Source organism: Auxenochlorella protothecoides (genome assembly GCF_000733215.1).
Source record: "Auxenochlorella protothecoides strain 0710 unplaced genomic scaffold scaffold95, whole genome shotgun sequence".
Taxonomy (NCBI): domain Eukaryota; kingdom Viridiplantae; phylum Chlorophyta; class Trebouxiophyceae; order Chlorellales; family Chlorellaceae; genus Auxenochlorella; species Auxenochlorella protothecoides.
This window is the reverse complement of record NW_011934122.1, coordinates 107,052-125,235: the sequence shown is the minus strand read 5'-3', so window position 1 is coordinate 125,235 and position 18,184 is coordinate 107,052. Positions and strand designations below refer to the sequence as shown.

Below are 18,184 nucleotides of genomic sequence, written 5' to 3'. Positions count from 1 at the left end.
TTCAGGAGACGATGGACCTGGTTCGCGACAAGGGCCTCTTCTCCTTCTACGAGGACGGGCACGGCGAGTGCTGTCGCGTGCGCAAGGTGCGCCCCCTGCGCCGCCAGCTGGCGGGCCTGGGCGCCTGGGTGACGGGCCAGCGCAAGGACCAGTCTCCGGGGACGCGCCAGGCGGTGCCCGTGGTGCAGGTGGATCCGGTGTTCGAGGGTGCATCGGGCGGGCCCGGCTCCCTGATCAAGTACAACCCGCTGTCCAACATGACCAGCACGGAGGTGTGGAACTTCCTGCGCGTCATGGGCGTGCCCACCAACGCCCTCCACGCCGCGGGCTACGTGTCCATCGGCTGCGAGCCCTGCACGCGCCCCGTGCTGCCAGGCCAGCACGAGCGCGAGGGGCGGTGGTGGTGGGAGGACGCCGCCGCCAAGGAGTGCGGCCTGCACTCCGGCAACGTCGTGCGCAGCGCGGAGGAGCAGGCCGCGCGAGAGGCGGCGGCCGCCGACCTCTGGCAGAGCGGGGACGTGGCGGCGCTGAGCAAGGAGCAGCTGAGCGCCGCGCTGGAGGACGTCGCGGGGCGAGGCGAGCCCACCCTGGTGGTACTCTACGCGCCTTGGTGCCCCTTCTGCCAGGTGGGGCGGGCGGGGCGAGGCCGTTTCGGGGTGTGCGCCTGCGACCCGGGGCGGGGGACCGCTCGTGGACAAGTGCGTCTGTAGGAGCGGCTGGGAACGACGGCCCCTCACCCGCTCGCTCATGCCCCCCGGGTGAAGCTTCAGTTGCCTGCCAGAGGGCAGGATGGGCAGGCAAGCCTCCGACCTCGCTGCCACCTGGGCGTGGAGAACCCCCCCACACACACATCCCACTCCTCTTTGCCTCTTCGGCCAGGCCATGGAGCCGGCGTATGCTGAACTGGCGCGCCAGCTGGCGGGGTCGGGCGTGAAGGTGGCCAAGTTCCAGGCAGACGTCGAGCGCGAGTTTGCCGCAACCAAGTTTGGCCTGGAGACCTTCCCCACCATCGTCCTGCTGCCGCAGAAGACCCCTGGTGCGTGCACAGGGGGCGACCAGTGGCTTCTCTAGGACTTTTGATTCTAGGGGGGGTTCTTGAGTGGCCCAAGACTGCTGGGCCTCAGGTCTCGGGATGCCATGTCTGAGCCAGAAGTCTCCTACAGATCAATCGCGCGTTTCTGTGACTCTGTCATCCCTGTTTCGACGCAGTGCACATGCCCGCCACTCCGTTCTCCATTACACCCATGCAGGCTTCATCAAGTACCCCTCCGAGAGGCGCGACGTCGACTCCCTGAAGATGTGGGTCAAGGCACTGACTGGCGGGCAGTGACAGCGACGCGAGAGCATCGTTGGCGGAGGACAGAGTATCTGCTGAAGAATGCTTGCTTGCCTGATCACCAGCGGCACATCTGTGGAATGCGCCCCGCCCAAGCTGTAGAACGACAGAGGCTCTTGCACTACTCACGTGCTGATGCTCTGTTCTCCGAGAGACTGCAAGTGCCACGCTGTGCCCTTGTCGAAGAATCTTTGTTGATGCAAGACACAAGTTCCAGGTGATGGTGACGAGGGAGGGAGAGCATACGTGATGGTCTCAAAGGTGGGTGTGATGATGAGAGGTGACGCCAGGCACAGTGAGAAGGATTTCAGCAGGATGCTTACCGCCATAGCAAAATGGGCTGGCAGTCATGGCCCCCCCCTTGTCAGCTTGTCTATGAGCTCCTTCATGGGCGCCAGTTCCCGGTCGTCGATGAGGCGATTGCCCTGCAGGAACAGGGGGGTAAGAGTGGAAATGACACGCCGAGCAGCATCCAGAGCGACAGGAGCACAGGGAGGGAGACGATGAAGGAGAAGAGGCACTGGATCCCACCCTGATGGGTTCGGAGAGCAGTCTCTCCCAACACCTCACGAGTACCTTGGTGAACAGCACAAAGTGTTTGAAGCAGGTGTGTAGGTGGGGTTCTAGCTCTAGCCTCACGATCTGCCTGCACAGGAGCATTGCAAGACAGGGATTGGCCCGCCAGGAGTGCTCAATGTATGCGTAGAATCATATTCCCTCCGTTGGGCAAAGTTCCTTGCCACCCAGAAAGCACACCCTTTCCCTGTGTACCAAGCCACCGCGTACTTGAAGTGGGAGTGATATATGTGGGCATACACTCGGAACAGTCGTTTTAGGATTGTCTTCACAGTGTTCAGGAAGTCGCGGGGGAATGCTGCACCGTATCGCTGCGGGAACACAGCAGGATTGTCCAGCTGCGGTGCCGAGGGGGGGGAGAAGGAGTGGGCAGATGTACCAGTAGAAAGTGTGGCGTTGTCAGAATGATACATGCAAACGACCACAATCAAAGAATGCAATGCGTGCAAGCCACAATAAGCATCCTGCTTCTGAGCTGCTAGCCGCCAGGAGGTTTGCATGAGGCCACTTTCTCCTGTCTACCACTAACCTGTTCCTCCACCCAGTCAAACAGGGTGTTGACATAGGCGGGCGCCGACAGCTTGACAGGGTGCTTGACACGGACACCGTCTGCCCAGAGGTACTCATACTGCGAAGAGGCAACAGTTGTGATCAGGGGTTTGAATTCAGCATACCCAAGTGTGATATGCACATCAATTTACGAATGTCAAGAGATAGGGCTGCAGGCCTCCCCTCCTGGCAGATTCATCTCGCGACACCGCCAGGCCACTTCACCACACCTGCGGCCCAGCAGACATGGTGGGGCAGCGCTGGGCTGTGCAGAGCGTCTCATCCAGCACCTGGTAGAGCACATTGAGCGCGTTGTAGAAAAACACCGTATTCACCGCCAGCCATTCATTGATGTCCTCACCTGCAGGTGTACAACAACAGATGCAGAGTTTGCTGGGAGAGTGTGGATGCAATGCATTGCTGTGGAACATGTAAGACCACCTGGCGGCAGGCATGGGCTCAAATTTGGGCGTGAATCTGCCCTCTGGACTCTCCTTTCAGGTGCCCCCAACTCACCTGGTGGCAGGCGCACTGCCTCCTCGATGGTCCCAGTGCCGAGGGTGTGCTCGATATGCTGCTTCAGTGTCAGTCCCTGCGAAGATGCTCGTGCATTGAGCTGAGTTTCGGAGGGACTGCGAGGGTGCGCTGGTCAGATCACCACACTCTGGTCCCCTCGACCCATTGCCCTACCTTGCTGCCCATGGGCACGGTCTTCACCGACCTGAAGGTGCCGCCCTTCCTGCGATTGCGGTGTGATTAAGTCTGCATCTGAATACAGGTGCATTACAACATTCGCTGCGAGGATCAACACCAACCCGTGCAGTACTTGGAGAAATTGAAGAAGCTCGCCATCGCACGATCCTGGCCCCTCGAGGACAGTACTTGGTTCGTGCAGCGCTGCGTGCAGTAATTAACGCAGCTTAGAGCATTTAGCACATATTTAGCGTCTGTGAATAGTATCGGGGGAGCTGTTACAGGAGCGAGCGGCTTCGGTATAGTCTCGCGCCTGAACTGCTCGTGTGATCCGCTCCGCCCAGGCAGCAGGTTGGTTGAGCAGGGTGGGTCAGGCATACACCCCATCCCGCTCTCGCTCCCGTGGCCGTTTCGGCCCACGCTCAAAGCTGCGGTCCCTCTCCCTTTTCCTGCAGTAGAGAGATACGAGTGGGGGTCAGTACGTCAGGGCCAGGAGCAGTGGTTGGGACGGTCGGCGCAGCGTCCAGCAGCAGGTCACACCCATTCCAATCCATTCCAAAGGTGCCCCACTCACCGGTCACTGTGTCGCTCCCCATCCCCATGCCCATTCCTGCTGCGATCCCGGCTCCGCTCCCGGCCAAAGTCGTTGGGCCTGGGGGACATGGAAGAGCAGAGGGAGGGCAGGTGTGAAGTTGGAAGGGAGAGCATGTGGCAAAGCATGCCAAGCAGCCTTGTGCTACAACTGCAAGGGCATGGACAGCACAGCCCCAGTCTGTGGAGCAATCTCAACTGCCCCCTTCACCCTCCGAGGCCCCTGCGCTGTACACAACGATCCCCTTTACCCCTCAAACCGCCCAGCGACAACCCTGGTCCCGACGTACGCGTCAGCAATCTCGCCCGCCTCCCGCTCCGAGTCGTCCCCGGATGCCAGGTCAGCGCTGCGCTCCCTGGGTCGCGTGGGGGGCGACGAGCTGCGGCCGAGCCCCCGGCCCCGGTCCGCGGAGCGGGACCGCCTGTCGCGCGAGACCTCACGCGGCAGGCGATCGTGGGCCGGTGCCCGGGGTCCAGACTCCTCCCGCCCTCGGGAGGCCGAGCGAGGGGCCGCCTCTGCGGTCCTAGTCTCGGCGCCGCCCCTCTCGGGGGAGGCTGGAGGTGGTTCCTTGGCCCGTTCCCTGGCAGTCGCAGCGTGGGGAAGGGTGTCTGGAATGGGGCCAGGCAATCATCGACGAGCCAACACTCATCCATCCAGGCCATGGTCGCCGGAGTCCATGCAATTCAAGTCGGAGGTGTGCCAACCACTCGATACAGAGCAACCGCCACCCCCACAAATAAATCCCCGCCTCTCGCCTCTCTTGCAGGTAGCGCTCGATCATGCGCCGCACCATCAGCCTGCGCGGGTCCTTGGGCAGGCGAGGTGCTCTGCTCTCCCCGCCTTTTCCTCCCCCAAACCGACGTGACAGCCTGCAGGTTGGGAGGGAGCAAGGGTTGGTCATCCGGCAAGGGTTTTAGGCCGGGCGCATGGCAGGGTTAGCGGTGAGGGCTCCTGTACATTGGGCGTGCATGCAGCATCGAGGCCCTCTGGGGATCTGAGCTGCCCTAAACTCCTGTCTTTACTCAGGAGAGAGTCAACTGCCTCGACATGCACCCCCCCACCCTCTTCCGTCCACAAATCACCCCCTTCCGACACGCCCACAGCCGCGCCTCACCACCCGGTGACGGCGCGGCCCCGCTCCACGTCCACGAGGATGCGGCGGTCCTCCACCTTGCGCCCCTCAGCCAGCTTGTACGCCTGCTTCATGTCGTTCTTGTGCTCGAACTCGACAAAGGCGTAGCCACGCGGCTTGCCCGTGTTGCGGTCGTGCACGATGCGGATGCGGCGGATGGGCCCAAACTCCTCCAGCTCGCGGCGCAGCTTCCGCTCCGAGGTGTCGTAGGACAGCCGCCCCACGAACAGCGTTTTGAAGGGGTCGCCCTGCACGTTGGGGTCCTTGGTCGGGTCCCATGTTTCCAGGCCCTCCCGGATCGCCGCGGCGGCGGCTGCCTGGGCCTCCGCAGCCAGCCGGATGTCCCTGCAGGAAGGCAGAGGGGTGCGACGGGGTGAAGTGGAGGAACGCGCGCGGGGGGGGGGAGAGACACGGACCGCGCCAGGCGGAGCGGTGGGCAACCCAGGGGTCCTGCACTCCTGGCAGCAGGCTCCCCAGCGCCGACGGTGATGTATCTCCCCCAGGCCAGCCCGCCAGCAGTGAAACAACATCTCCATGCACCCCCACCCGGGACCATCATCCACTCACCGCTCAGGCAGCGTCTCCACATCGATCCTGGCCTGATACTGGAGCTCAGGGCTGCGGAACAAGCGGGTCTCTTCCTTTATCTCCTGGGCGCCGTGGTACTCGGGATCGCCGGGCCCGGCAAACTTGTCCATGTACTGGGCGATGCCGGAGAGCGGGACGGCCTTGGGCTTGGGGGGTGGCACCGGCACTGACTCCAGAGGTGGCCGGGGAGCGAAAAGCTTCAGCAGGCGCTCGGTGAGACCGGTGCGATGACCCGTCACGCTGTCCTTCATGCGATTCTTCTCATCGATGCGCTGGGCGAGGAAGGACTGGGGCCTGGGAGGGCGTGGGAGGGAGAGGTGAGAGGGTAGCAAGGAGACTCGAGGAGCTCCCTGCATTCGTCCTACAGAAGCATGATCTGGTTAAGCGTACTTTTTGGCGAAATCCATGGCGTCGCCCTCACGCCAGGCCCCACTCCAACGCTCTGTTCGGTGGGCACTGCCCCTTGATGGCCAACGTCTCTTCCCTCACAACTCCCGAGCGGTATTCCCCGTATGTTGAATGCGTTACCAAGCAGGATACTGTTGGTGTGTGGTGTGATGAGGTCGCTGTCCTAGATCGGGCAGGGGGACCCGGCTGGGGAGAATTCTTGTCGTAGGGATGTGGGTTGCTTCCCGCCAGCGCTGTCACGCCGCTGACGTGCATCGCAGTGAACAGGCGATGGGAGCTCCAACTGGTGCGCGTGGCTCTTAACATCTGGCTTCAGTATATAAACATCGCACTTTGAACGAGTGTTCGATTGAAATCCGTACAAACCGGACTGCTCGAGCACTCGGTCGCGGCTGCTCCCAAGGGATGCAGCGACCTTAGACAAGTAACTTTTCCCCACCTCTGGCGCCGACATGGCAAGGGAAGCGTCCAAGCCTGTCAAGAGTAGTAAAAGGCCTGCAAGTGGTCCTGGCAAGGATGCAAAGCGGCCGAAGTCGTCCCACGCCGGCGGCCACAGCGACCGCAAGTCTGCGCCTGCCAAGCCGTCCCTCCCCAGCAAGCCACAATCGAGGTCTGTATGGAAGACGGGAGATGCTTTAAGAATGCGCAACATAGAGGGATCACTCCCCAGTGCTAGGAACATCTGCAACACATCCCAGCCACTTGACAGTATCCTGAATCCGTCCACGACCCCAGCAAGGAGCGCAAGGAAGCCCTGCGCGAGCGCAAGTCCAAGGTCAAGCGTAATTTTGACCTCATTCAGGTGCCTGGTTGGGTGTTGTGACCGGCTTGCAGCCGTCGAGGAAGCCCTTAGAATGGAGAAACATGCGCTGAGCTCCCCAAGCACAGCTGCTGCTGTCGCTCCATCCAGGCACCCCACTGCTCTCACTCGGCCCCCCCCTGCCAGGATGCTACTTCCCTCTGGGAGGAGCTGCGCCGGCACGACGTAACGCCCGAGCGACGGAGCCAGCTGACCACCCAGGTGCTGTCCAAGATCAAGGGGCGCCTGGTGGAGCTCGCTTCCTCGCACACCGCCTCCAGGATCGTGCAGGCCTGCGTGAAGCACGGCAGCGATGCGGAGCGCGCTGAGATCCTGGCGGAGCTCAAGCCCAAGCTCCAAGAGCTGTCCAAGAGCCCCTACGGCAAGTTTGTGGTCTCCAAGCTCATCGCCACTGCGCCCAAGGCCCAGCTGAAAGGTGGGGGCATCCCTCTGGGTGTGTGCATGGCACGTTCCCCAAAGGGGTATGTTGTGAAGCTGAATGTCTGGGTCTGGCCCAGGACGTCTTTTTGGCCGGACTAACACTGCGGGCATGCAGGGTATCGAAACTGCGGTGCAGTGTGTATGCGTCACAGGCGATACCATGCAGAGCCCCGGCACTTTGCGTGTCCGTGACACCATCTTCTCTCCCCGCTCTTGTGCAACCCGGGCTGTACGTTTCTTGCGCCCTGCCCTTCCTGCCCCTCCCCCCGCGCCCCCCTGGCTGGTGATGCCAATACTGCGTTATCTTACTGAACTCCACTGCGCCCGGCGGGGCGTGGCATACGCTGCGGCCCGCCGAGCCCGTGCCGTTGAGGAGAAACAACACTTTGAAGCCGGGTCGGCGGATTTGTTGCGGGCTGCTTGTTGTATTGCAGCAGCTTGCCTTCCCCTCGCATGCTCTTTTCCCTTCAGGGCATCTCCTTGACTCTACACCTCTTGCACCTTCCTTGGACCTGCCACTCCTCAGCCGCCACACTCCTCACCACCAACCCACGCCGCCACCCTCCCATCACCGCAGAGTACCACAAGGCGATGAAGGGGCGCATCCCCGAGCTGGTGCGCCACCCCTCCGCCGCTCACGTGATCGACGAGCTGTACTCCGCCTCCGGACCCCCCGCCCGCAACGCCATGGCCGCCGAGTTCTACGGGCGCGAATACCGCCTGTTCGAGGGCGGCACGCTCAACGGCGTGGCGGGCGCGCCGGCCTCGCTGGCGCGCCTGCTGGCGGGCGTGGACGCGGGCAAGGCCGGCGCGATCCTGCAGCACATGGCCGCCGCGGTGCTGCCCATCGTGGAGAAGAAGCTGGTGGACTGCGCCCTGGTGCACCGCGTGCTGGCCGAGTTCATGGCCCTGGCCCCCGCCTCGCTGGTGGCGGACGCGGTGGGGCCGCTGTCGGGCGAGGCGCTCCTGCACATGGTGCACACGCGGGAGGGCGCCGCGGCGGCCTGCGCGGTGCTGGCCCACGGCTCTCCCAAGGACCGCAAGGCGGCGGTGCGCGCGCTGAAGGGGCACGTCGCGCGCATGGCCCTGGACGACTGGGGGCACCTCCCCCTCATCACCGCCCTGAGCGTGGTGGACGACACCGCTCTCCTCCGCAAGTTCATCGTGACCGAGCTTCAGGTGCGCGGGGGGTTGTGGATGCTTGTTTGCATGGGGAGGGGGGGATCGGTCACTGGATGGGACCTGGCCCCCCTTCACACACCGCACCACAAGCCCACCCACCCGCCCGCCTGTGCCTGCGTTCGATGAAGACCATTGTGTCGACGGGCGGACTGATTCCCGTGATGAGTGTCGACGAGAGAGCGTGCGGGGGCTCCGCCCGGCCCTGACCGGCTGGGCGGGAGGCCCCCGCGCGCGTCTGAGAACGCCCGTGCCATGCCTGCGCTCGACGAGGGGAGGGTTCCTGCCAGATGCCCCGGGGATGCCCCTGTCCCCCCCCGCTCCGTGTCCCCTTGGACTGCTGTGCACCTGCTCTCCCCAGGGAGTTCACTCCTCCTCCCTCGACACCTCTCCCCGTACTCCCTGCAGAAGGACCTGCTGGAGGTGGTGCAGCACCCCACCGGGCGAAGAGTGGTGCTCCAGCTGCTGCAGCCCAACTGCAACCGGTACCTGCCGCCGGCGATGCAAGCCATCGTGCACCCTCCGGAGAAGATCTACACGCCCCCTGCCGCTGGGGCGGCAGGCGCGGAGTGCGGGGCGGAGGAGCCCCACGTGCACAGCCCCGGGTGTGGGCATGCGCACGGCGATGGCGCGGAGCCCGAGGCGAAGCGGGCGCGGAGGGCGAAGGGGCGGGCCCCCGACGGCGGCGGGTCGGAGGACGAGGACGCGGTGCGGCCGCTGCCGCCCGCAGGCCCGCTGGGCCTGAGCAAGAAGGACCCCACGGTGCGGCGCACGGAGGTGCTGGGCGGCGGGCTGGGCGCCGCGCTGGCCGCGCTGTGCGCCGCCGAGGCCGGCGTGCTGCTCCGCTCCGCGCACGGCGCGGACGTGGTGGCCGAAGTTGCCGCCGGCGGCGTGCTGGAGGCCGCGGCCTCCCCCGCGGCGGTCGACGCCGTGCACGCTGCGGTGGCAGCGCTGGCGGCGGAGCCGCACGGGGGCGGTGCAGGCGCCGCCGCGCCCGCGCAGGAGCACGTGTTGGAGAGCTGGCACGGGTCGCGCGCCCTGCGGCGTCTGGCGCTGCAGGGCAGCGAGGCGCGGGGCGGGGAGGAAAGCGCGCCCCGGCGCTTCGTGGCCGCGCTGTGGCGGGGCGCGCTGCGCGGACGGTGCGCCGAGTGGGCGAGTACGCACGCTGCCAAGGTCCTGGCGGCGGTGTACGCCGGGGCGGGGCCAGAGGACAGGGCGGAGATCGAGGCGGAGCTGGGGGGCGTGGTGGAGAAGGGGGACGTGGGGGCCTGGGCCGCGCGCTTCCTTGCGCACAGCAAGGCGTGAGGGGGTGGTGGCGGAGGAGGGTTGCCGCTCGCGAGATCCGCGAGCCCCTGTACTCACCCCCAGAATTCCTGCCGATCCAGCCCTGTGCACACTTCCTCGGCGCTCTGCTGAAATGTACTTGATCCATCCTTACTGCAATGTACACTTACTGACGGCCTGGCGGGGGAGCCTGCTGGCGATTTGGCCGAGACCACACCGAACCCGAACAGGATTCAAAAGCAAATCTTGGCACGTGATGCCACGTCCATAAACCGTCCGACGTCACGGCCCCATGACTCATCATAATCGATGTGCCCCGGTCCGGCTGTTCAGATAGAATGCCTAGGTCTCGCATGGCATCAAAACAAACCAACAACAGGAAAGGGTATCTTTGAAGCTACATTCGGCGCGTGACACCTGCCATAGACCGACCATGACCTGCGCAACGACTTCCGCGAGGGGGTGCCCTCCCTCCCTGACAGCAGGTGTGCGTCGGTGTTCCCTGATGTGTCAGTCTCAGTGCACTTTGACCGTCATGTGGTGCTCATAATGCTACTCGCACGTCGCGCAGGAAGTCCCTCGGTGCTGAGGATACAGGCGAACAGTGCCGTGCTCGGCACTCGGCAGCCAAGCCCTACCGGACCGAGCACGGCCACCAGGCCCAGCACCTCCAACGCCGTGCTGAGCTTTCCGTCCAGCACATGGCCTCGATCCAAGAATAATACACTCACATTGAGCCGACCGGTGGCAGCGAAGCCCAAGGTGCGGTGGATGCATTTCCGGAAGGGAGAGGAGATGCTGGCAACACTCTGGCGGAAGCCTAGATGCTGGATACTCTGAACATACAATTATATGCTGCGGCAAGAAGCCCATGCATTGATTGCGTGGCCTCATCGCGCCCTTCCCCTCTACCCATGCAGGTTTGGAAGGCTCCAAGGCTGCCGCACCGTGTTGAGCTTACCAGTCAAGAAAAGAAGGAGCTCATAGCTCTCAAGACGGAGAATGAGTTCCTCAGGTAGGATGGTTGGACATCAATGTGCCAACGAGTGAGAGCAGACGTGATTACTCTGGTGGCGTTTCACAGATACACTCGGCTTGACCCTGAAAACCCACTTCCTCCATTCCTTATCTGCAGGCACTACTTGGAGTGCCTGCAGCGCCAAGAACAGGGACTCGTTGCGCTGTTGCAGACTCAATGAATGAAGGCGGATCGCATGTCATGCACACCGAGCGAGCTCCCACTTGTCACTACCATCCCCTCAAACCATGTCCTGCGCCGCAGTTTTCGGACGTGAGAGGTGGGTCCTGCACAAGGCTCCACATGTCCCACACATCCCTGAGATTTTCCTATTTGTTCCTAGCGTGTATCGTCAATACATCTCCCAAGTAGCGCTCTTTGGTCTTTGTGTAGCTCAATCTTTTTCTGTAGCCATTCATCGCACCCTGTACTCTCTCCCTTCCGACTTGTCATACTTACAGCGACCATGTGTGTAGGAACCCTGGACACATTACAGAATGAGGCAAAGAGAATGGCTTGTGGCGCCCCCACGAGAGGCAAGGGTGTCAACAGGCGCGACCTGCGTGCTGCGAGACTCCTGTGCATGCGGCGACGGAGAGTGGTGCGGGCAGGGAATACTATGAGGAGCCTCGACACTAGCTCAACAATGATGCCAAGAGTGCATATTATATCAACACCTCCAGGGTATCAAGGCCTTGCCTGCGTCGTCCTCGAAGTCGACTCCTAGACCTCCCCGTTATGCTGTACTGAGGGGCCCCAGGGGGCATCGCACGCACGATGGTGGTGGCCAAGACAAACTACCGCATTGAGTCATCTCTGGAAGTGTTTTACACCGGAGGCCCGGCGGCCCTGTTCCCCGATGGAGACCGCCTTGCTTGCGCATGCGGCGACGAAACCAAGGTGCTGGGGTGGCAGGGGGTGTGTGCGTGCAGGAGCAAGACATGCGTAAATACTCACGATGGATATTTTCAACCCTGGCAGATCATCGACCTGGAAACTGGCGCCGTGCTCCGCTCCCTGCCTGGGGTGGGTTGCGCATTGGGCCAAGGATCAGGGACCAGGGAGCGCACCCATGCTCTCGCTGAGTGCATGCTGAGCACGCTGCATTCTTCAGTGAGTTCCTCGGTGACACGCGCTCTGACCTCTTTTTTCTCCACGCCGCAGGACTCTGAGCCCGTGACAGCTCTGGCCATCAGCCCCGATGGACGCGCCGTCTTCTCCGCCAGCCGCGCCCTGCTCCTCCGCGCCTGGTCTGCGGAGACGGGCAAGGTGGTGCAGACATATGTCGGGCACAAGGCCCCCGTTGCCGGCATCGCCGTGGACCCCACGGGCTCCCTCCTGGCCACCGTCTCCGCCGACCACTCCACGCGGGTGTGGGACGTGGCCGGCGGCTTCTGCACCCACTCCTTTGGGGGGCACAGGTAGAGTGAGGGGGTGGGGTGTGCTGGAAGTCTGGGTGGGCAGGGCGTGGTTGGGGCTGGGTTATTTGGCCCAGGGCGGCCCCCCAAACCCCAACAAACTGCACGGCCCTTAAGATCCGCCTCCGTGAGCGGAGTCCCAGCCCCTCATTCCTCCCTCATGGGGGATGAAAGGTGGCGGCTGGGATCTGCGCATCACTGCAATGGAGTGCCGCTCGAGTCATAGCTGTGCCACACGAACGACGGCGGGGTGCGGGTGGTTCCCACCCGCACCCCCTGGGCCCGCGCCATGTTCCCATGTCACCCATCGGACCTATGACCTATGGGTCTGATTCCTCGTGACTGGGTGCCGTGTCAAGGACGGGCCGACACCCCCGAACCCCCTTCAGGACCTTTGACCATTTGGTTGTGATCTTGTGCAATTATGGAACCTTTCTCCACAATTTCTTGATTCTCACACAGCAAACCTCTGCATCCCCCCCCGTGCTCTTCCTTCCATCAGTGTCTTGGGATCACAAGACTGCCACCCCGATCTGGCACCAGACTGGCACGACCGTGGCCGCACCAACCCCTACTCATCCCACCTGTCGCCCATCTTTCCACCAGGGGCATTGTGCTGGCCGCCTGCTTCCACCCCCACGAGATGCTGCTCGTCACCGCGAGCGATGACACGGAGATCCGGGTGTGGGACCTGGTCGCCAAGTCCTGCAGAAGAGGTGGGGCACGGAGGTGGAGGGGCATGCCAGTGTAGGACAGCATGTTCAGTTGTTGGTTCCAGCGTATCTCCTTGGCTGCCCCTGAGGATGTGCGACAGGGCAACCTGTTCCTCGCGCCCCTACTGTCCACCACTCCTCACGAACCCTGCTCGCCCACACCGCCGCCGCCCACACAGTCCTCAAGGGGCACTTCTCGGCGGTGACCTGCCTGGGCCTGTCTGCCGACGGCTGGACCCTGGTCTCCGGCTCCCGCGACGGCGTCTGCATCGCCTGGAACCTGCGCTCCGGCGCCAAGCTTTCCACCACCCCCGTGCTGGAGGCCGTGGAGGCGCTGGCCGTGCTGGACCCCGGGTCGGCGCTGGCCGCGGGCGCCGCGCCCGCCGCCCCCGCCGCCGTCTTCGCGACCGGCGGCGAGCGCGGGCGGGTGCGCGTCTGGCGCAGCGACACCGGCGCCTGCGTGGCGACGGGGGCGGGAGAGGGCCCCGCCGACGCCCCCGCCGCCGAGGGCACGGGCGTCGTGGAGCTGCTGGGCGGCGGGCGGGGCCTCCATGCGGCCGGGCAGCCGGTCCCGCTGGTCGCAGCGACGCAGGACGGGCGCCTGCTGGTGCACGCGCCGGGGTCCGGCGTGGCCGCCCCCCCCCCGCCAGCTGGTAGGCAACAACGACGAGGTGACCGACGTGCGCTTCGTGGAGCGGCGCGCAAGCGGCGCCGGCGCCGGCCCCTCCCCCGCCTGCGTGGCGGTGGCCACCAACTCCCCCGTCATCCGCGTCTTCTCCACCCCCCGTTTCGACTGCCTGGCCAGCCTGGCGGGGCACTCGGCCGCCGTGCTGGCCCTGGACGCAGCGCTGCTGGCGGCCCCCCCGGGAGTAAATGACGGCGAAAGCAACCGCTCTGCCCTCCAGCTGCTGGCCTCGGGGTCAAAGGACTGCGGGGTGCGGGTGTGGGATGTGAGCGCCGGGACCTGCCTGGCGCTGGGCGAGGGCCATGTCGGCGCGGTGGCGGGTGTGGCCTTCTCGCGCCGCCGCCCCGCCGCCTTCCTCGTCTCCGGCGGCTCCGACCGCCTGCTCAAGGTCTGGGACACCAGCGCCGTCGTCGGAGCGACGGCCGGCGGGGCTGGCGGTGACGGCGACGGCACCACCTCCGACCGACCCCTGCGCCTACGCACCGTGGCGGCCGTGGCGGCGCACGACCGCGACGTCAACGCGGTGGCCGTCTCCCCCGACGACGCGCTGGTGGCCAGTGCCTCGCAGGACCGCACCGCCAAGCTGTGGCGCGCCGCCGACCTGGTGCTGGTCGCCACGCTGCGCGGGCACCGCCGCGGCGTCTGGTCCGTGGCCTTCTCGCCCGTGGACCGCCTGGTGGCGACGGCCAGCGCCGACGCCAGCCTGCGCATCTGGTCCGCGGCCGACGGCGCCTGCCTGCGCGCGCTGGAGGGCCACGCCGCCTCCGCGCTGCGCTTGTGCTGGGTCAGCCTGGGCGCGCAGCTGGTCTCCGCCGGCGCCGACGGCCTGGTCAAGCTCTGGGGTGCGCGCGCGGGGGAGGCCGCGGCCACGCTGGATGCCGCGGAGGACAAGGTCTGGGCGCTGGACGCGCGCGGCGACGGCGCGCAGCTGGTGTCTGGCGGTGGCGACGGCAGGCTCGTGCTGTGGGCTGACGCCACTGCCGAAGATCGTGGGGAGGCCGCCGCCGCGGGGGCGGCGGCCGTGGCGGCCGACCAGGCCTACGCCAACGCGCTGGCCGACCGCGATTGGACGGCGGCGGCCAAGACCGCGCTGGAGCGGGACCAGCCGCGCCGCCTGCTGGCGGTGGTCAACAACGTGCTGGAGGGCGCAGATGAGCCCGCTGATGCAGAGGTGGGCTGGGTATTGTGGTGGAGGCGGAGGCGGAGGCACTTGTACTTTGGGATCGGGCCATGTGCTCATTTTTCGAGCATTTTCCGGTGCCACAAAGCGCTGATTCTGCTGCGCGGATCTCCACGCTCCCGCATCGTCCGCCGGAACCCCTCACCCTCGTGCAAACGCCATGCAGGCGATACTGCGCCCGCTGGTGGCGCCGCTGCGGGGCGAGGCGCTGCGGCGCCTGCTGGAGACCGTGCGCGACTGGAATACGCACGCGCGCAGCTGCCACGCGGCGGCCGCGCTGCTGCGCGCCGTGCTGTGCAGCCACGCGCCGGGCGAGCTGTGCGCGCTGCCGGGCGTGGCCGGCATCGTGGACGCCCTGGCGCCCTACACCCAGCGCCACGCCGCGCGCCTGGACCGCCTGGCGCGCTCCGCTTTCCTCCTGGACCACGTGCTGGACAGCATGAGCATGCTGGAGCCGGTGGACGAGGCCGCCCAGAACGGGCACGCCAAGCCAGACGGCGTGCTGGCAGGCTGACGCAGGAGGGCGTGTCGTGAGAGCAATGTTGGGGGGGATGCGGACCTGTTCACGCACGCCACCACGCTCGCCATCCCCCAACCTCCATCCCCCCCACACGCGTTCAAGCGTAGACCCCTCCCCTCTCGACTGTGTGGTGCGCAGGGTGTTGTATGGTACACGCTGCGGCATTGTAACAATGAAGGACATGCGGGCAAGGGGAGACATCACTGTCAGTGGGTATAAGGCGGGTGCTTGGGTATCACTGTGATCTGTGCAGGAGGGCCAAAGCGATGGCGCCATGCGATCCCTTCAAAGGGATGCTTGGCGTAGCAGGGGGACCGCCTGGTCGCTCCCAATGTGCTTCTTGTAGGCCCTGCAATCACGAGATGGGGGTGTGCCGGGCTGACAACCTCCACTTGCCCGAGTCCCGTCCCCAGCACGGCCTGGCGCGATCCCAGCAGAGCAAGACGTTCTTCAACGTGCATTACATGAACATTCCGCACCTGTAGGAGTCGATGGCCATGGGAGCAGTCGCGGAGCTGGGCGGGGTGGGGTCGTTCCAGTCCCGGTTGCAGCTGGGCTTGTTCCAGTCCCCCCGGGCGTACCGCAGCCTGCGAACATGCTCCCGCATCTTGTCCAGCATGGCTGCCTGCTCAGGATCCTGGGGGTCGGCGCGCTCCTCAAAGTACGTGAGCTGGGCGAGCAAGTCTTCCTCAGCTGCCGAGGGCGAGTCGGACGAAGTGGGGTTGCATGCTGCTGCCTCCCCCATTTGCCCTGGCCACGACACACCGAGGATGCGCGTCGGAGGATCCGAGGCGGTGCAGTCTTGCGAATTCGGCGAGCGAGCAAGGCCTGGTCAACGACTTTGGCAAGATCGAGATCCGGCATGGTTGCTTCTCAGGCATGTGCGCGCCCAAACTTCATGTCAAGGGAGTTGAACTGCATGACATGCCCTCCCTCCCTTGAGCAATTACCGGCGAGACGGACACCGAAGCTCTCCTGCCCTCCCTTTGATGCGCTGCATATTCCATATGGGGGCGTCGAGGGCGTTCTCACTCATGCCAGCATTCCCACAGGGTGCACTGTGATGGGTTACCTCCTCCGTCACCTCCTGCACCAGCCAAGCGAGGCCGTCTCCTTTCCGCGAATACAGTCCTGAACGTCAACATGTGGTCAAGCAGGGACATTGCATGGGTGGAGCAGTTGTGGGAAGCACTACAGGGTATAGCAACAGTATTTGTGGGATGTTGGGGAAACTCCCATTCAGCAGGGGAATGAGGCCCGGCGGAGTTGCCGGAGCCTCCGGCGGTACGTGCCGCTCAGAAGTCTGCAAACACGGCCTCGCACTCCTCCATCTCCTCCGCCGATTCCTGGTGGGGCTTCTCGTGGCGCTCCCCCTCCTGGGTCGTGTTGTGTTGTGGTGGGGGCGCCAGTGAGCATGCTTGAACAGGAGCAACTGAAGCTTCCCTTGACAACCTGCCCATGTGTCCAATGGCAGCAGGCCATGGAGTCTGGGCCCTGCCATCTCACACACCATTCCCCTCATAATCTCAGGTACAGGTAGCATTCCCCCGCCTTCCCCCCCCAATCCGCCTCCCACCCACCCACCCGCCTAACCCACGCACCGTCAGCTCCTGAATGCGCTTGGTGGCATCCTGGCCTTTGGGGCGGCGCGGAGGGTCCATCTTGCGCGCCTCCAGCGCATCCCAGTCGAAGCCCTCGAACCAGGCGTGGCGCTTGATGTCGCCCGCCCTGCCCGCCAGCATGCCCAGCCGCCGCGCGGGCCGGCGCTCCAGCAGCCTCAGGATCAGGTCCTGTTCAGGATGGGGGGAAAGGGTGTGTTGGGGGGTGTTGTATGTGGGACAGGATCGGAATCGGGTGCAGGGAGGGGCGCTGAGAGCGCGAGGGGGCAGCAAGGGGCCCATCCCGGCACTTTCACCTGCTCGTGGCGACATGCGCACGGACTCCTTCCATCGGACCCCCGCGCCAGCAACCCCCCCCACGAAAGCACGACGGAGCCCCTCACCCTGGCGACGGGGTGGACGTAGGGCGGGAAGGCGATGCGGAACTTCTCGTCCACGATGCGCCGCATGACCACCATGGGGTCGTCGGTCTTGGGCGAGGTGAAGGGCTGGCGCCCCGTCAGCAGCACGTACATGAGCACGCCCAGGCCCCACCAGTCCACGGAGAAGTTGTAGCCCTGGGCCAGCACGTTCTCGGGGGCCACGTAGCCCGGGGTGCCGCAGAAGGTGTAGGTCTTGCGCCCGTTCTCCAGCGGCTGCGCGTGCATGGGGTTGGGATGAGTCATGATTGAGTAATCCATGCCCAAGACCTTCAGGCCACTTCCATCCTCGACCCTCCACAACCCCCCCAACCAGCTGCTCGCCTTGGCAAACCCAAAGTCGCCCAGCTTGATGTGGCCCCCGGTGTCGATGAACACGTTCTCGGGCTTCAGGTCCCGGTACACGATGTTGTGCTGGTGCAGGTAGTCCAGCGCCAGCACCAGGGAGGCCACGTAGAAGCGCGCCACCGAGTTGTCGAGGCCCTTGAGCACCTTGACCTGGCGGGCGGTGGCGGGGGTGTGGTGGAGAGCGGGGCGCATCGGTGAAGCGTTCATGCTGTGTGGAGAGATGGGAACCCCAGGCGACAGCGGGCCCAAGGGTGGCGATGGACGTGGCAGTGAAGCCCGCACGCCCCGGGAACACCAATCTGAGGGACCGCACTTGCCCGTCCCCCTCGGACACGCAGGGCCCCCGCCGGGCACCGCCCACCTTGGGCGCGAAGCAGCCCTGGCGCACGCCGCCGGCGTCCTTGCGCACGCTGATCACGTGCGCGTCCGCCACCAGGACGTCCATCAGGTCGCCACCGCCCATGTAGTCCATGAGGAAGTAGAGGTGGTACTTGTCCTGCTTGTTTTTTTTGGGGGGGGGGGGAGGGCGTGAGTGCCTGAGCGAGTGTCGCGCACCAAGACAGCGACCTCCTCTGACCCCTCTCCTCGTAGAGGCAGGCTGCTGGGGTCGGAAAGATTACTCATGCGACGAAGGAGGGCCTGCTAACATGACGCTCTCCGTGATGCTAAAGCTGCACATCATCCGAG

General features: G+C 64.9%; 6 protein-coding genes across 6 annotated transcripts in view; 4 read left to right on the top strand and 2 right to left on the bottom strand.

The window, feature by feature from the left end:
• Positions 1-1,330, top strand: part of F751_6755 (5'-adenylylsulfate reductase 2, chloroplastic) — a gene marked incomplete at both ends in the record, with an annotated part of 3,772 nt that extends 2,442 nt beyond the window's left edge. The window contains 3 exons of the mRNA XM_011397278.1: positions 6-626; positions 880-1,036; positions 1,251-1,330. Coding sequence (XP_011395580.1) covers positions 6-626; positions 880-1,036; positions 1,251-1,330 — 858 coding nt within the window. The remainder of the gene's footprint in view (positions 1-5; positions 627-879; positions 1,037-1,250) is intronic.
• A 353-nt stretch (positions 1,331-1,683) lies between these two features.
• On the bottom strand, positions 1,684-5,873 carry F751_6754 (MOB kinase activator-like 1; the record flags this gene model as incomplete). Its single annotated transcript, XM_011397277.1, has 13 exons — positions 1,684-1,761; positions 1,907-1,982; positions 2,093-2,250; positions 2,442-2,540; positions 2,692-2,822; positions 2,978-3,053; positions 3,152-3,200; positions 3,729-3,806; positions 4,036-4,326; positions 4,481-4,615; positions 4,861-5,223; positions 5,446-5,760; positions 5,857-5,873. 13 exons carry the CDS (start codon positions 5,871-5,873, stop codon positions 1,684-1,686), a joined length of 1,866 nt encoding a protein of 621 aa, XP_011395579.1.
• Positions 5,874-6,326: 453 nt separating this feature from the next.
• On the top strand, positions 6,327-9,598 carry F751_6753 (Pumilio-like protein 24; the record flags this gene model as incomplete). Its single annotated transcript, XM_011397276.1, has 5 exons — positions 6,327-6,484; positions 6,610-6,676; positions 6,821-7,109; positions 7,692-8,293; positions 8,702-9,598. 5 exons carry the CDS (start codon positions 6,327-6,329, stop codon positions 9,596-9,598), a joined length of 2,013 nt encoding a protein of 670 aa, XP_011395578.1.
• Positions 9,599-10,772: 1,174 nt separating this feature from the next.
• On the top strand, positions 10,773-10,967 carry F751_6752 (hypothetical protein; the record flags this gene model as incomplete). Its single annotated transcript, XM_011397275.1, has 1 exon — positions 10,773-10,967. One exon carries the CDS (start codon positions 10,773-10,775, stop codon positions 10,965-10,967), a length of 195 nt encoding a protein of 64 aa, XP_011395577.1.
• Positions 10,968-11,372: 405 nt separating this feature from the next.
• On the top strand, positions 11,373-15,105 carry F751_6751 (Transducin beta-like protein 3; the record flags this gene model as incomplete). Its single annotated transcript, XM_011397274.1, has 8 exons — positions 11,373-11,495; positions 11,577-11,621; positions 11,760-12,016; positions 12,620-12,729; positions 12,906-13,066; positions 13,377-14,369; positions 14,448-14,582; positions 14,758-15,105. 8 exons carry the CDS (start codon positions 11,373-11,375, stop codon positions 15,103-15,105), a joined length of 2,172 nt encoding a protein of 723 aa, XP_011395576.1.
• A 1,301-nt stretch (positions 15,106-16,406) lies between these two features.
• F751_6750 (cGMP-dependent protein kinase 2) overlaps positions 16,407-18,184 on the bottom strand; it is a gene marked incomplete at both ends in the record, with an annotated part of 4,527 nt that continues 2,749 nt past the window's right edge. Inside the window, 5 exons of the mRNA XM_011397273.1 lie at positions 16,407-16,487; positions 16,713-16,901; positions 17,114-17,365; positions 17,444-17,647; positions 17,859-17,993. Coding sequence (XP_011395575.1) covers positions 16,407-16,487; positions 16,713-16,901; positions 17,114-17,365; positions 17,444-17,647; positions 17,859-17,993 — 861 coding nt within the window. The remainder of the gene's footprint in view (positions 16,488-16,712; positions 16,902-17,113; positions 17,366-17,443; positions 17,648-17,858; positions 17,994-18,184) is intronic.